Raw genomic sequence first — 14698 nt, forward strand, 5'->3', positions numbered from 1 at the left:
CTCTACTGTGTTAATTGCAGTCTGGAGTCGTTGTTCTATTGATCCGTCGCTGCCATCACAGGTCCAGATAGTAATATCGTCCGCGTAGATTGTGTGATTCAGGGACTCTGTGTGATTTAATTTTTCGGGGAGTCCCATCAAGACGAGATTAAACAGCATCGGCTAGATGACAGCGCCTTGCGGCGTGCCGGCCCCCCCTATGTCGATCTCGGGCGACTTGAGCCCTCCGACGGAGATGACTGCTTTCCTATCTGATAGGAAGCTCTTGATGTAGTTATACGTGCGTTGCCCTAGTCCTATTCGTTCGATGTTTTCCAATATGGTTGCGTGGGTTGGCATTATCGAAAGCTTTTTTAAGATCAAGGCCCAAGATGGCCCTTGTCGAGCGCGTGTTATAGTCGATTATCTGATGCCTAAGTTGGAGCATTGCATCTTGTGTCGAAAGATTTTTGCGAAATCCTATCATTGTATGTGGGTATATGTTATTAACCTCTAAGAAGTTGTCTACTCTGTTTAAAATTAGATGTTCCATTAATTTTCCGACGCAGGATGTTAGGGATATTGGTCTGAGGTTGTCAATCTCAAGCTTCATACCAGGTTTTGGAATAAGCGTTATCGTCGCTTTCTTCCATTGAGCTGGCACTTCTCCCTTTACCCAACACTCGTTTATGTATTCTGTTAATTTGGCTATCGATTCATCATCCAGGTTCCTGAGAGTCTTGTTGGTTATACCGTCCGGGCCTGGGGCAGATTTGGTATTTAACTTTTGTAGGGCCGCGCGGATTTCTGCCTCCGTGAGTTCCTCGTCTAATTTTGCGTTTGTATTCCCGTTGTAGCTAGGATAGATGCAAGGGGGTGCCTGTTTTAAGTATTTCTGCTGTAATTCATTGAGAAATTCCTCTTCTGTACCCTCATATGCGTGTATTAACTTATTAATGGCTTGCATGTGATTTTTCTTCTTATTGTCATGGTCAAGCAGGAATCTGAGCATGTGCCAGGTTTTGCCGGTGCTTAATTGTCCGTCCATAGAATTACATATCTCGTCCCATCGTTGTTTGGTCAATTGCTTAGCATGTTCTTCTATTTTTTTGTTGAGGAGTGCTATGCGATTGCTTAACTTTCTGTTATGCTTCTGACCGCTAAGTCTATTCTGAAGCGACTGCTTAGCTTCCCACATGTGGAGAAGTCTGCTGTCGCATTTATCCAAGTTAGATTCAGGTGGTGCTATTTTTGTGGCAGCTTTGACGTCATCACTGAGCTCCTTAGTCCATTGTTCTATGTCTGCGATTGATCGTTGTTGTGTCTTCTCTCGCGTTCTACGAAACAGTTCCCAGTCTACTAATTTGATCTGTCGTTCCTTGGGTCTATTCGGCCCTTCTCTGACGTGTAACTCCAATATGCGGTGGTCACTACCCAAATCTTCCAGTGTGTTGTGCCACGTCGCCTTTTCAATATTCTTGGTAAAGGTTAGGTCTGGGGTTATGTCCCTGTTTAGCGCCATGCCTACTCTGGTTGGAGTGGCGGGGTCTGTGACGAGCGTGAGGCCTAATTCTTGCGAGTCGTTCCATAAGTCCCTTCCTTTTGCTCTGGTATATAAGTATCCCCGCGTGGTGTGTGGGGCATTAAAGTCTCCTCCTATAACTACCGGCTTTTCTCCAGCAAGTCTGAGTGTTTTCTGGAACAGGTTCTTGAATTTGCGTTTACGTAGCATGGGGTTACTATAAATGTTGAGAATAAATAAGCTACGTCCTGTCTTTTTTTGTGGGATGAGTTCCAATATAATATTGTCAATGTGCGTTATGCCTGTGTTGTGCTGCATGCAAGTTATGTTTCTTTTTACCAGCGTAGTTAATGCCCTGGTGTCCCCTTCGGCATAGCCAAAAGATCTGTATCCTGCTAGCTTTGCAATCCTGTGTGTTTCCTGCAGAATTATGACGTCCGGTGTATCCTTGTCTTTCAAATACTGCTGCAAAACTGACTTTTTGTTTTCGTAACTTCTACAATTCCACTGCCATATCCTGAACCCTTCTTTAGCGCGCATCATTTCGGGTGCGACCATGGGAGGGAGACGGGAGGTTGGAGAAGAGCTGATCTGATATAAATATGTGGTTGTGAAGTGGGTAAGGATTGTGGTGCTTCTGACGCAACGGAGGGGAGTCCATTACCTGGTGACTGGTTTGTCTCTAGGATATCTAATCTACTCATAATTGCTGCTATTGCCTTAGCCATTTGATTCATCATTTGGTCCCGTCTTTCATTGGACTTTTGTATTTCTGCTAGGCTCTTTTGAATATCGGCTAATGCTTTATCTACCACTGCGTTATCTTCTTTATCACTGATGGCTTGGGCCTTGCGTTTGAGTGGAGGGAGCTCATCCCCTTCGTCCATCTTATTGTCCGGGATTTCAAATGGCTCTTTCGTGCTCGCGTGTGGAGTGGGAGTTACCTGATTTATTTGGTTTTTTCCTTCCTTGAGAATTTTGATTTCATCGCTCATACGTGCTAGCAAAATCCTCAGCTGCGCGTTCTCGTGTTTTAGTTGCTTGATCTCGTTATTAATGGCAGTCTCCCCACCAGACCCCGGGCGCACGCCATCGACCACGTCTGCCCAGCTCACCGTGTTAGTCTGGTTTGCTGAAGAGGATGGCTTAGTTCTGGACCTGGATCTGGATCGTGTCCCCGGTGTCCTGGAGCCGGACCGGGATAAGGACCTGGTGGTGGATGGAGACCATGTTCTCGACCAGGAGCGTCGTTCCCTGGCGTTTAGGAGGCCAGGCGTTCCGCGAGTCTCTGCCCTGTCTTCTCTTGAGATAGCGTCCTCATGTTCTTCTTGTCGTTCTCGTTGCAGTCTGTGCCATTGTCTCTGTTTAACGATGAAGGGCTTTTTGAATTTGGCTTTGCACGTCTTGTCTGCGGTCGGATGGTCCTCGCCGCATAACTGACATTTAGGTTGGCACCTGTGGTCTTTATCTGGGTTTGGTGTTCCACATCCCGCACAAATCTTGTTGTCAGGGTTGGGACATACATCTCCTCTGTGTCCAAGTCTGTTACATTGGTGACAGATATCCACTTGTTTCCTGTACAGGGAGCAAGGGAGTAGCGCTGCCCTGTATCGGACGTACGTGGGCACTTTGTGTCCTTCAAAGAGCACAATCACTGTGGTAGTGTTACTGAGTCTCTTTGCTGCTATCGCCGTTGGGTTTTTACTCGTAACCACTGCTGCTGTGATGTCTCTTGGGCCCTCGTCGAGTGGGATTCCTCTGATGACTCCTTTGGCCGTCATGTCAGGGGCTGTTTCGTAAGCATTGCTCTCGTAAAAGTTGTCTTGAATCTTGATACGTGCTACTTCCTGATATTTGTTTGCACGCTCTTGATCCGAAGTACTGACGATGAGGATATTTTGATAGTTGTTGGGGCAGACAATGTCTTCCTCCCTTTCGTCTCGAGGAATACCTGCCGCATCTTGTACCGCAGCTGTGAGGGGAACTATACCGTGCTCGGATAATTTGAGTCCTCGACGCGGTCTGATCACAATCTTGTAATCCCCTCTTGGCAAATGTGGCATTCTGCTTGCCTTGCGTATTTGCTCTAGCCTGCCTTTCCATGGGTTGCTGTTGCGCTTGCCGAGCCGCGTCGGCGACAAGGTGCTCTCGCGGTGTTGGGAGGTTCGCCGGTCTGATCTTCTGTGTCTGACCTCCTTCCATCCCTTGCTTGTATCCATTTCTTCCTGGGATATGCTGCGCCCCTCTACGGTGACTTCCATCATTGAGAAAATGATCGGCAATTGTTGAGGAAGCCGGCCCCGACACGTGGCCTCGCGGCTCTCCCGCCACGAGGTCCGGCCAAAATACTGTCGCAGAGGCTTGAAAAATGGGAATCCCACCTGGTTTTCGGTATCCACTTGTTCCTGGGAACGAGCTGAGTCCGTTGGCGTGTAATAGTGGGTGGCTTTTTGGCGATTTGCGCTAGAAGAACATTCGTGGAATACGGAGCCGACGTGATGTGCATCCGCTCCCTCCGGCTTCTTCTTCTTCTACCATTCTTCTTCTACCATTGGTTATGTGCCATCCTTTAACGCACAAAGAGAAATCCATTAAAATTTATCGGGTGCTGGTGCAATCGAACCTGCGTCCTATATATTAAATCAATATAGTCTTAATATATTGACTCCTTCGGCAGCGATCCAATTGCCGCTGCCATGTTTGAACCCGTGGTGACGCGTCGATTGTTTACCTCAACTGCCTCCGTTGCCCCTGCGTTTACAATGGGTGTGTACGACGCCGATGCGGCTTAGAAAAACTCTGTTTCGGGAGAAATATATCATAGACGGTGACTGGGTCGACGATACGCAGCTTTGGCCATAGCTTCAGAGAACATGCAAAAGTGCTTCAGAAGCTGATTAGGCTGTGTCCAAACGGCGCGAGCCGCTTATATGATGCTTGTTTTAAAAGCGAAGCTAATTATGTATTCTTTTCGTTTATGAATCGAATCAGGATTAGAGCGTTTTGCTCTTCGTTTTTTATTTGGTAAATATTTTGTGTCAGCGGCTTGGAACGTTTCTGACTCAGTAAAGTTCATTGGTGAGTTCACTGTCTGGGTATTTCTGCCTAATCACTCGCGGGTGTGCCCAGTTCCGATAGATTTGTTCTTGCTGCGCGCAAGGCGTGAAACATAGCTGTTTTGAAAATAGCAATATCTTGTAGCAAAGATGTATTATCACTAGTACCTCACTTACCCTAGTGGAGCGTCACGAAACATTCAGCTTCGACCGTTGGTGTAACCCGTTGTTTATTGTGCGTACATGGTGTACATATATTCAAGTGTGCGCCCATTCACTTATTGACACGTTGGTAAGAGAGTGAGCGTAAGATTCTGTGCCAGTTTTGGTAGATGTGTGGAGATACTGCGTGAGAAACATGCAGTGACCGGAAGCAGCGCTGCTTGTTTTGTTGTTGTTTAACGATCTGTACTCACTCTTGCCGACGTTCCGGGGCTGAAGCACTTTTTTTTTTGACGGTTAGCGATACAACGCTAGCGGATGAGGAAATTTCTGTATCCTCGAAGAAAGTCGTACATCTCGAACTACCGCTAACACGTGCGGACCGTCGCAGCAACAGCCCGTGAACTTGGCTACACAAATTCATTGCATTCCCTAATATGCCGGTCACTATTTTTGCAGCCAACTACTGCACACGTCTTCAATCCACATGATTGGACCCGGCATGATTGGGGCACAGTGCGTCAGCGAAAACTCAGTTGCATTTCGAACAGCTCCTCACACGGGATCAAGATGTAAGCGCTAATGGTTTCGTATTCGTGCACTGTCGCCGAGGCGACGTGTGGTGAATCGCCGAAAGCGTCATCTTGTTTCTCCAGAACAAACTGCTCCGCGAATAGCGTCAATATTCAGACACGCGCCACTGGCGGACTTTACCGAGCCATTTCAAGATGGCGCAGCGTGTCCATAGGGAAGTTCTATAGAAAAGGCCGGCTGCCGTACTCGCCTCATACATGTGTTTCGGCCGAGGCAATGCGGTGTGCCGCTACGTTGCTTCATTGCTCTTACTGCGATTACACCAACTCTACATTCATCATGAGATTGGTTCAGCAGAAATTCCTCTTTATTTTCATCACCACCAATATCCCCAACCTAATAGAGGGTATGAGCCATGATTTGAGGCCACAACAAGAATGGCAACCCGTCCAAAATCCGGTGGAGCTCGGCGCATTTCCGAGGCAAGGATTTATTTGTCTAACCTCGAGCACGTCACCCTGTAACTGTATTTCTTGCGCCGTTTGGGACATTTCTTAGAAAATGAAAACAACGGCAGCGTCCCTGTTGCTAGCGAAAGTCGTCTGACATAATTACTGCCAAATGGCAGGCAGATAGAGCGTCACTCTTCTAATTGCGTTCTATGCATTCACTTCCGCTTCTTCGTGTCGTTCTGGCAGCCTTTCCAGCAAGATCGCGCTACCTTCGTGTTGAAGGAACGGTTATTTATACCTAGATCTCTCTGGGTCATGCAGCAATTAAGGGGTTACTGAACCATCCATGCTGCACAACGTCCCAGTAGATTTTCTCATCACCGCCTGCACTAGTTTACCTCCCGTGGTCCTGTATAAATATACGGGAACGCAGAAACTGTTTTTCCCTGTATCCATTGCACCAATTTAAATGTGGCTCATGGCATTAACATTAATAATAATATCTAGCAACTATTACCATCACTTTTTCACAAGGACATTCTGAGGGCCTAGTTGATGGATATTTGGCGTAATTAAAGGATGCGAAAAAGAATTCTTCAAGGACACTTAAGACTCCTTACGTGTGGGAATGCGAAATCATTACAGCAGGTTTGGTGAAATATTCTGAATTGAGCAAGTGACGTACGGCAAGTCCTCCCCATAGGCTGCGCCGTCACGTGCCCGATTACGCGTGCACAAGGCCACACCTTTAGTCAGCCAGATGGAGCTACGTGACGTGTGGAATGACGCAAGCACTAGGCACAACTTTAGTAAGCCGCAACCGTGGAGTTACCGTGGCGTCTGGGAAGCGTGCTCGTCCCCGCAGACCCAGGTTCAACTGTTACGCAGACCGCAACGTAAGAATCTTTTTTTTCCAAGCCATAAATTTACTTTTTATACAGGAACCTCGCTGACAAATTCGACGTCTATCCGAGCACTTTTGACGTGTTTTTTACTCTTGCGCCATCGGATATTTTGTTACCGCTGCTCGGTCACGCCGCCGACGACGGGAGATTTTCGCGTAGTAGAGCGTGTAATGCTTTTGCATTAAAAACAGGCGAGACGCAGTGCTTGTCCCGTTTCTACCCTTCTGTTTTGTGCCACGTCTGTATTTGCGCTCTTTATGCACCTCATTTTTTTTTCTTAATGTGGCGATAATTTTTTTACAAAAAAATTCAATAATTGCGAAATTTAAAGAAAACGTCAAGAGTCAAGTCGACAACTTTGTAACTCAGCAATAAAAGACGCTATGACGATTCTGTATGTTGCAACTATGACACATCTAAAATGAATAAAAATGGGGAGACGCCTAATCTTCGTCTTTAAGAATGGAACACAATAGCACTAAAAGGCCCCTACCTGCTTCTCACGCTTCCTGACAACTGTAGCTTATGCAACCGTAATATTTACTGGGAAACGCTTACACCGAAAGCTGTGTACGAAGGCGAGCTTTCTGGTTCTTTTTTCTTCCTCCGCATGGACAGCGCTGCCGCTGCCGCCGATGCGCGGAGGCGAACGCCATCTGGTAGTGTTGCAAGGAACCGAGCGGAGCACGGGGTGCGAGCCGCGCTGTTATTGGTGAAGAAATTCCGCTCACGGACAGCGCACGTTCAACGCCGGCAACGCCGTGCTTTCTGAGTGACGGGGCCATTGAGGCTATCGCTTTGAAATTGAGGTATTATTCTCCTCTCCGAAACATAGCATTAGTCTATATAAGTAGAACTTTAGCTAAATCCTTGTAAGCGCCGCAAAAAAAATCACGTTATCAGTAAATTGAATACAAAAATTGACCGCTTTACATGCTCTAGCAGACGCAGTTAACAATACTGCGATATATGTATTTGCTGCGTAGCTGCCGATTTGTGCAGTTTGTGCTTGTATTATGTTAAATCCACTGATTAGCTGCCACGTGCGTGGGCTGAGCGTTTATGGCGGTGAGGCGACTAAGCTCGAGGTCGCGGGGTCGATCCTAACTGCCATAGCCACATTTTCGTAGCACAGCAATGCAAAAAAAAAACACGCTCGTCTGCTTATATTTACACCGACGTTAAAAAGAAACCCTGGTGGTCAATCTTTGTCCGGTGTCCCCTGCTACGACGTGCCCTCATAATCACGTCGTGGTTCTGGCACGTACAGCCATAGAATATTATTTAAAATTTACACAGCGATTTTCGCTGACTTCTAAAATAACAAAAAAAAAGCTTTGCGACTGAAACTGCAATTCCTCTTGCTAAAGTCAATGGAAATCTGATCTATCTCTTGAATTCAACAAATTGCATTAAGATTGGTTCAGCAATAGTCGAATAAGAGCATTTCTGCGCTTTACGCATATTTGAATACGTGGAATCGGAGTTGGCCACAACGTAGCGTTTTCTCTCAAAAACCTATGTAAGTTGCATGTTAACGGCATGCACGCTTCCACTGAAAGTGTGGATTTTCTGTTTCTTCCTGAAATTACCACAACCGAATCACAAAGCCTCTGATAAAACCATTCAAGAACCAAACCGACGACGATAGGCGGAAAAAAGAGGCCAAGAAGCAGTTTCGTTGCATAACGATATAAGTGAGTCAGTTAGCCACTACGTTTTCTAACTATGCTAAATATATAGAAAAACTATATTCCTTGCTAGAAAACAGCAAAATTCATATATTCGGGCTTGAGTGAATTCGTTTTCTCGCCATCAGGGCCCTTAGACCGCCATGAATGACCAACAGAAGCCACCGACCAAGGAGAGCAGTGAAAAGAAGGAATTGACTGGACAGAAGGCCTCCAGCGACACCCTTATCCTGCCTCCGCCTCCAAGGTTAGAGCGCAGATGGCCCTCCTCACTACTCTTCGATGTGCAGCGTCTGTGAATTGTCCTTATTTATTGATTGATGGGAAATCGCAAAACAGCCCATTTGGGAAAAAGGCCGGCGTCTGTAGTCTGTGGCCATTAAACGGCAGCTAAAGTCCCGTTAGCTGCGACGCCGCGTTACGTGCACGTTTCGACAGCGCAGAGGGAGGAAAAGGGAACACCTGCTGCAGAGAGAGAGAGAGAGAAGGAGATTCTTGATGATGGGAAGGAAAGGTGGGGGTAATGTGCAGCGCAGTAACTGTCTCTGAGCAGAGCACACCTCAACCGCGCTGCACAGGGGGTAGGGAATGAAAGTAGGGGGAGAGAAAGAGCACCAGAAACACCAGCACGCCGCGGAAATGGGATGGAGCTAAAGGCGGTCGGCGAGGCCGACAGCCTCGGCGAATGTCAGGAGTGCACGTAATGTCAGGAGCGCACGTGTCGTGAAGGGCAGCCCGAGGGGTGCAGGAGTTCAGTCACGGTGTCGCACGGCAGGCCGTGCCCCTGGTAAACACGGGCAAAGGACGCGCGCGCGAGCGAAAAGTTGGGGCACTCACAGAGCAAGTGCTGGAGTGTCTCGATCGCGCCGCAGTCGCCGCAAAGGGGAGAGGGCGCTCCACGCAGTCGATGCCTGTGCAGGGTGAGCTGTGGAGGGTGATATGGGCTGGACTAGTTTTGAAGTGAGGGAAGCTTGCAGTAAAATTGAGTATGAAGAACGGCTGAGCAATATGGAAGAAAGTAAATGGGCTGGGAGAGTGTTCAGGTATCTGTACAGGAATAACAATGATTCACAGTGGAGGAAAAGAACTAGGAAGCTTACCAGCAAGTATGCGGCCTGTAGGGTGGACAACACAACAACAAAGGTCAAGCGGAAAGTCAGACAAGCTGAATTAATCTCATGGGTGGCGGCAATGGAGAAGAAACCTGCCATGAGTAACTACTTAAGAGGAAAAAACGAAATCAGGAAAGAAATGATTTATGATAACTCAAAGGGAAGTTTATTACTTTTCGAAGCGAGATCGGGATGCCTTAGAACACGCACCTATAAAGCGAGATATAAGAAGGAAGAAGAAGCATGTGCTTGCTGTGGTAAAGCTAGGGAAACTACGGAGCATGTTTTATTAGAATGTGAAGACGTCTACCCAGCGGTCGATTTAGGCACCACTGGCCTCCTTGAAGCCCTTGAGTTCAGAGGGAGCAGTGGTAAAGCAAACATGTCCGCAATAGACATTAGTTAGAGGCGACTGGAGGATTGGTGGAAGAAAAGTAGGGAAACGACAAAAGACGGAGACGTACAAAAGTACAGTTCGCAATAGGGGATCAGAAAATTTGGGCGTGGTAGTTCATAGTGTTTTTTGTGTCTTTCTTGATTGTTTAACCTAGGTAAATATTAAGCAGTATAGTAGCAAGAGCTTGGTGGCGCAACCCACCGCCCCTTTCCAAAGGGGACGCTCATAACATCCATCCATCCAGCCGCCGCTCGGCGGGCTACACAGAACCGGTCCGAAGGGCGAGGAGGAAGGCGCGCTCGCGCCTAGTGAATCCGGTCTGCGGGAGATGGCGCGGTGGGCGCCCCTGCGCTAAAGTCCCTTGATAATTTGAAAGTACCGCCACTCTTTGAACTCTGCCGCTGCCGCCCGACCTCCTCGCCTCCTCCTCGCCCCTTGCGTGTCCCCCCCGCGGCAACCAGTTTTGCCCCCGTTTTTCTGCACGACGATTGGTCTCCCTGCCGTTGCCCTTGGAAAAGCGCCGATCTTGAGTTTTGCTTGTGTTTTTCTTTTTCGTTCGCGCCATTTTCCTCCTGAGCACGGCTGGCTCGGTGCTTTAGCTCGGCGTAGCGAACGTTGTGCGCAGTGTTTCCGGTCTATGTGCCAGCGCTATGCCGGGCTGTTGCGCATATAACTGCAGCAAGAAGCCTGAAGATGGTTATGCCGTTTTTATGATAGCACAAAGAAAGCGTAACGGCTTGCGTAGGAAGTAGTGGCTGCATGACATTGGCCGAAGCAACTTTGTTCTGACAAAAAACAGCGTTGTTTGCGAGCTGAGGAGTCTTTCTTATAGCTCGTAGCAAAGCATCCCGTAATGCTGCATTTTTTTATCATTCTTCCAGCCTGCTCACCAGCGTTTTTGTTGCGGTTGTCCTCAGTATGCTTAATTTTCTGGGGTGGCTCCATCACTTCGCACGTCGCTAACTGTTGTTATTCAGTCGGAAGCGCATTATTATTGATTCTGCTTTGCGCCCTGAAAAAATTGGTGGCAAGTGTCCCCGTAGTATTGTAGGTGATGAGCGTTCACTAGTCAAAATTGAGCTTTTTTTAAGTTTTAGGGCGAAAATCTTTGTTTCAAGGTCGCCTTCTTAACTGGAGGTATCACGTGACCCAAGGAAGGCCAGAGGGGACCCAAAGCATGTCCACCCCTGTATGAGAGAATGATTACCCAAGTTAATTAATGAATCATTAGTGGTTGACATAAGATGGATTAGGGAGGATTAAGGTTAATTAGAGTGTATTAAAGAAGATTAAGGTGGATTAGAGTGCATTACGAAGGATTAAGATGCATGAATAAAGATTTAGGTGCGTGGAGGAGAATTAAGGCGGATTATGGTGGATTAAGGTGAAGTGTTGATGAAAGGGTATTAAGACCGATTGGGGTGGATTAGGGTGCATGAACAACAATCCAATCACTAATCAATCATTATTTTGGTATTCACTAATCATCTCTTATACGTGGCTGCACATGCTTTTGTTCGCTTCCCGCCTTCCTTCGGTCTAGTGATATTTTCTGTAGCTCACAACGGGACCTTGAAACAGAGGTCTAAGGCTTTCGCTTAATAAGCCACACACAAAGGGATGTGTCACAAGCAATACTAGACCAGACGCACGAAGTAAAGCATCTGATCATATGGCAGAAAAATTGTCTGGAGTATAGAACTCGCCTCAAAGCTCCCTTTAAATCAGTATACCCCGTTCATACGGCTTTAAGAAAAAAACCAACCTCCTCATAAACGTTGCCTCCAGCATTATCGATGCTGTTATTAGCATTTCTCAAAATTTTCAACCCCACTGGGCCGCGCAACTGGCCCAATATGACACGCCTCCTTAGAATCTGCGGCCCGTCCGCGGGCGCCTAGGAGGAATAACGTGCCGTGCGCAGCCGGCGGGCGAGGAGAATCGAGGAGGAAAGCTCCGTGAGGAGGAGAGTGTCGCTACTTTCAAATTATCAAGGGGCTTTACCCTGCGCAACTCGGTCGTCGGGATGGCGGAGCACGAGCTCCCGTCTGAAGTGGAGTCGCGCTGTATCACGGAGGAAGGAAACTAAGGAGAGGCCCTACCCCCCTCCGCGCGCTAGGAGAAAAGTGTGGCGGAAATGACGTAGTAGGTTCTCATTTTTTTGCTGCTTTTTTATTTGTTTTGCTGTATGGCCACGCCTTTTGGGCCACAATGGCGGCGTTGTTTGAGCGCTCACACGTGTTGCTCTGGTAGGTTTCGTGCCGTGGCAAAGGCGCTGTGTGGGCGGGTTTGCGTTAGTCACCGTGTCTTGTTGCGCTGTGTTACCTGCACCGTGCTCTGCCGGATGTTGCGCGAGCGCGAGCGCTCCGCGCGCGAGACCACGCGCAGCGCGGCGTGGTTTCGCGAAAGATGTAAGCAAGAGAGGAGGGTGGCACAAAAGGCGGAGCATCGCCATGAGCAACGCCAACTTCCGGCTTCACTTTTGCTTCACAAAGAGTGACGTCAGGGCCTCTCCTTAGTTTCCTTCCTCCGTGCGCTGTATAGACGAGCGCACGCCAAGTTTCGCCCGAGACGCCAGCGCTCGTTTCTCCCCTGGCGGCACGGTTTCCCCTCCCCCGGGTGTTTGCTTCCGCCGGTTCCCTTCGCTCGCGCTGAGCCAGAGGAGGCCAGGCTGAGCGCGCGCTGCACGCGAGAAGGCTTTTGTTAGCGATGGCGCCTCGCCGGAAGACTAGTAATTACTGTTGTGTTGTGAACTGCCATAACAGCAACATGAACACGAAGGGGCTGCAGCCGCCAGTGGAATTCTACCTGCTCAGCGTCCCTTACATGGTTAAGCAGACGCTGCCCTTTCGCCGCATTGCAGCCATAAAAATAATCGTCAAGCGTACCGATCTTCTTAAAGGCAAATATAGCGTGTGCAGTTTGTTTCACACTAAGGGGAAAACTCGGAACGTATTGCATCGCGATGCGGCAAGCAAAGGAGTCGTGCGGCGGCAGCAGCTCGAGCAGGCGCACACGCTTGAGGGGCGGTGTCGTGATCTGCGTCGTCTGCTACGGCGGCGCGCGCTGGCCGCATTTTCGGGAAGCGTGGTACTGTCAGGGGCAGTGCACCGATTTCATCGGTAATGCGGGAACTGAGCTGATATTTTTACTAAACGTTGTGCGTCGCCACACTCTGATCCTTCATTGGCGCTAATGGAGTTCCACAAACTTCTTTTGACAACATGGTTCATTTGTTCTTTCGAAGGGCCGGAGTACTGAGCGTGTGCACGTATATTTCCTCACTGTGTGTGCTACCGTAATGAGCAGCGACAAAACGCACCAAGATGTGCGTGCAACGTGCTCAGTCTTTGACTCGAAAGGAAAACAAAGCACTCAACAATGGGAGTCGAACACGGTGAAACAAACGGACACGATTAAATGAATGTTTTAGGTTCAGACAATGAGCTGGAAGTGATTTTTCTCGATAATCATTCGCTACACCAGACAGACCCTGCCCGCTGGTGGGGAAATGGACACGTCACGCTCGGAACTTCAGTTAGTATCTCGTCATGTCCCCAGCGGCAGCGATGACAGCGCTCATCCTGGAAGGCAGTGAAGTGTAGAATGACTTGATCAGGGATGTGTTCATTCGCTGCACGTCTCAGTCACTGACGATGGTGGATCGAAGCCTATCCTCGGGCGACTGATAGAGGGGATGTTGCGCCAGCGATACTTTCAACGAGCCCCAGACATTTTAAATGATGTTGGCGCCCGGGGATTGAGGCGGCCGCTCCAAGAGAGTGACTGCGCGCTCTTCTAGCAGTTCTTGCACAGCACGAGCAGTGTGGATCGGCGTCCTGTCGCGTTAGAATATATAGTCGCCTTCCAGAAACGGGCCGTCAAGAATGTATGGAATCAGTACGTCGTCTATGACTGCCATGCAGCGATGAACTTACATTCGAGGCGTATCAGTGGGCGTCGCGCAACGCTTAGCAAAGAATACCGGCTCCTTTCACGCAGTAACGATGTGATCAGCGCCCTGCACCTGACAGTAGAACGTTTCTCGATAATGTGGCCAGCGTGCGCCGCCGTAGCAGACGACGCCGTTCAAGATCCCGCCCCTCGAGCAGGTGGGAAGAATTGGGGATAACAGTTAATGGAGAATACCTTAGTAACTTGCGATTTGCTGATGATATTGCCTTGCTTAGTAACTCATGGGACCAATTGCAATGCATGCTCACTGACCTGGAGAGGCAAAGCAGAAGAGTTGGCCTAAAAATTAATCTGCAGAAAACTAAAGTAATGCTTAACAGTCTCGGAAGAGAACACCAATTTACAATAGGCAGCGAGGCACTGGAAGTCGTCAGGGAATACATCTACTTAGGGCAGGTTGTGACGGCGGATCCGGATCATGAGACGGAAATAATAAGAAGAATAAGAATGGGCTGGGGGGCATTTGCCAGGCATTCTCAGATCATGAACAGCAGGTTGCCATTATCCCTAATAGCTGTGTCTTACCAGTACTCACCTACGGGGCAGAAACGTGGAGGCTTACGAAAAGGGTTCTACTCAAATTGAGGACGACGCAACGAGCTATGGAAAGAAGAATGATAGGTGCAACGTTAAGGGATAAGAATAGAGCAGATTGGGTGAGGGAACAAACGCGAGTTAATGACATCTTAGTTGAAATAAGAAAAAGGAATGGGCATGGGCAGGACATGTAATGAGGAGGGTAGATAACCGATGGTCATTAAGGGTTACGGACTGGATCCCAAGGGAAGGGAAGCGTAGCAGGGGGCGGCAGAAAGTTAGGTGGGCGGATGAGATTAAGAAGTTTGGAGGCACGGCATGGCCACAATTAGTACATGACCGTGGTTGTTGGAGAAGTATTGTAAAGGCGTTTGCC

The 14698-nt window shown here is 48.5% G+C and overlaps 1 protein-coding gene across 4 annotated transcripts in view; it reads left to right on the forward strand.

Annotated features, from left to right (window-relative positions):
- Positions 1-5655: 5655 nt before the first annotated feature.
- The window catches only part of LOC135905628 (scoloptoxin SSD14-like), a 129286-nt gene continuing 120243 nt past the window's right edge, over positions 5656-14698 (forward strand). For all 4 annotated transcript variants that reach the window (XM_065436584.1, XM_065436585.1, XM_065436586.1 and 1 more), the window contains exons 1-3: positions 5656-5735; positions 7229-7419; positions 8430-8548. In XM_065436584.1, coding sequence (XP_065292656.1) covers positions 8445-8548 — 104 coding nt within the window. In that variant the 5' untranslated portion in view covers positions 5656-5735; positions 7229-7419; positions 8430-8444. The remainder of the gene's footprint in view (positions 5736-7228; positions 7420-8429; positions 8549-14698) is intronic.

Source organism: Dermacentor albipictus, chromosome 1 (assembly GCF_038994185.2).
Source record: "Dermacentor albipictus isolate Rhodes 1998 colony chromosome 1, USDA_Dalb.pri_finalv2, whole genome shotgun sequence".
In the NCBI taxonomy this organism is placed as follows: Eukaryota; Metazoa; Arthropoda; class Arachnida; order Ixodida; family Ixodidae; genus Dermacentor; species Dermacentor albipictus.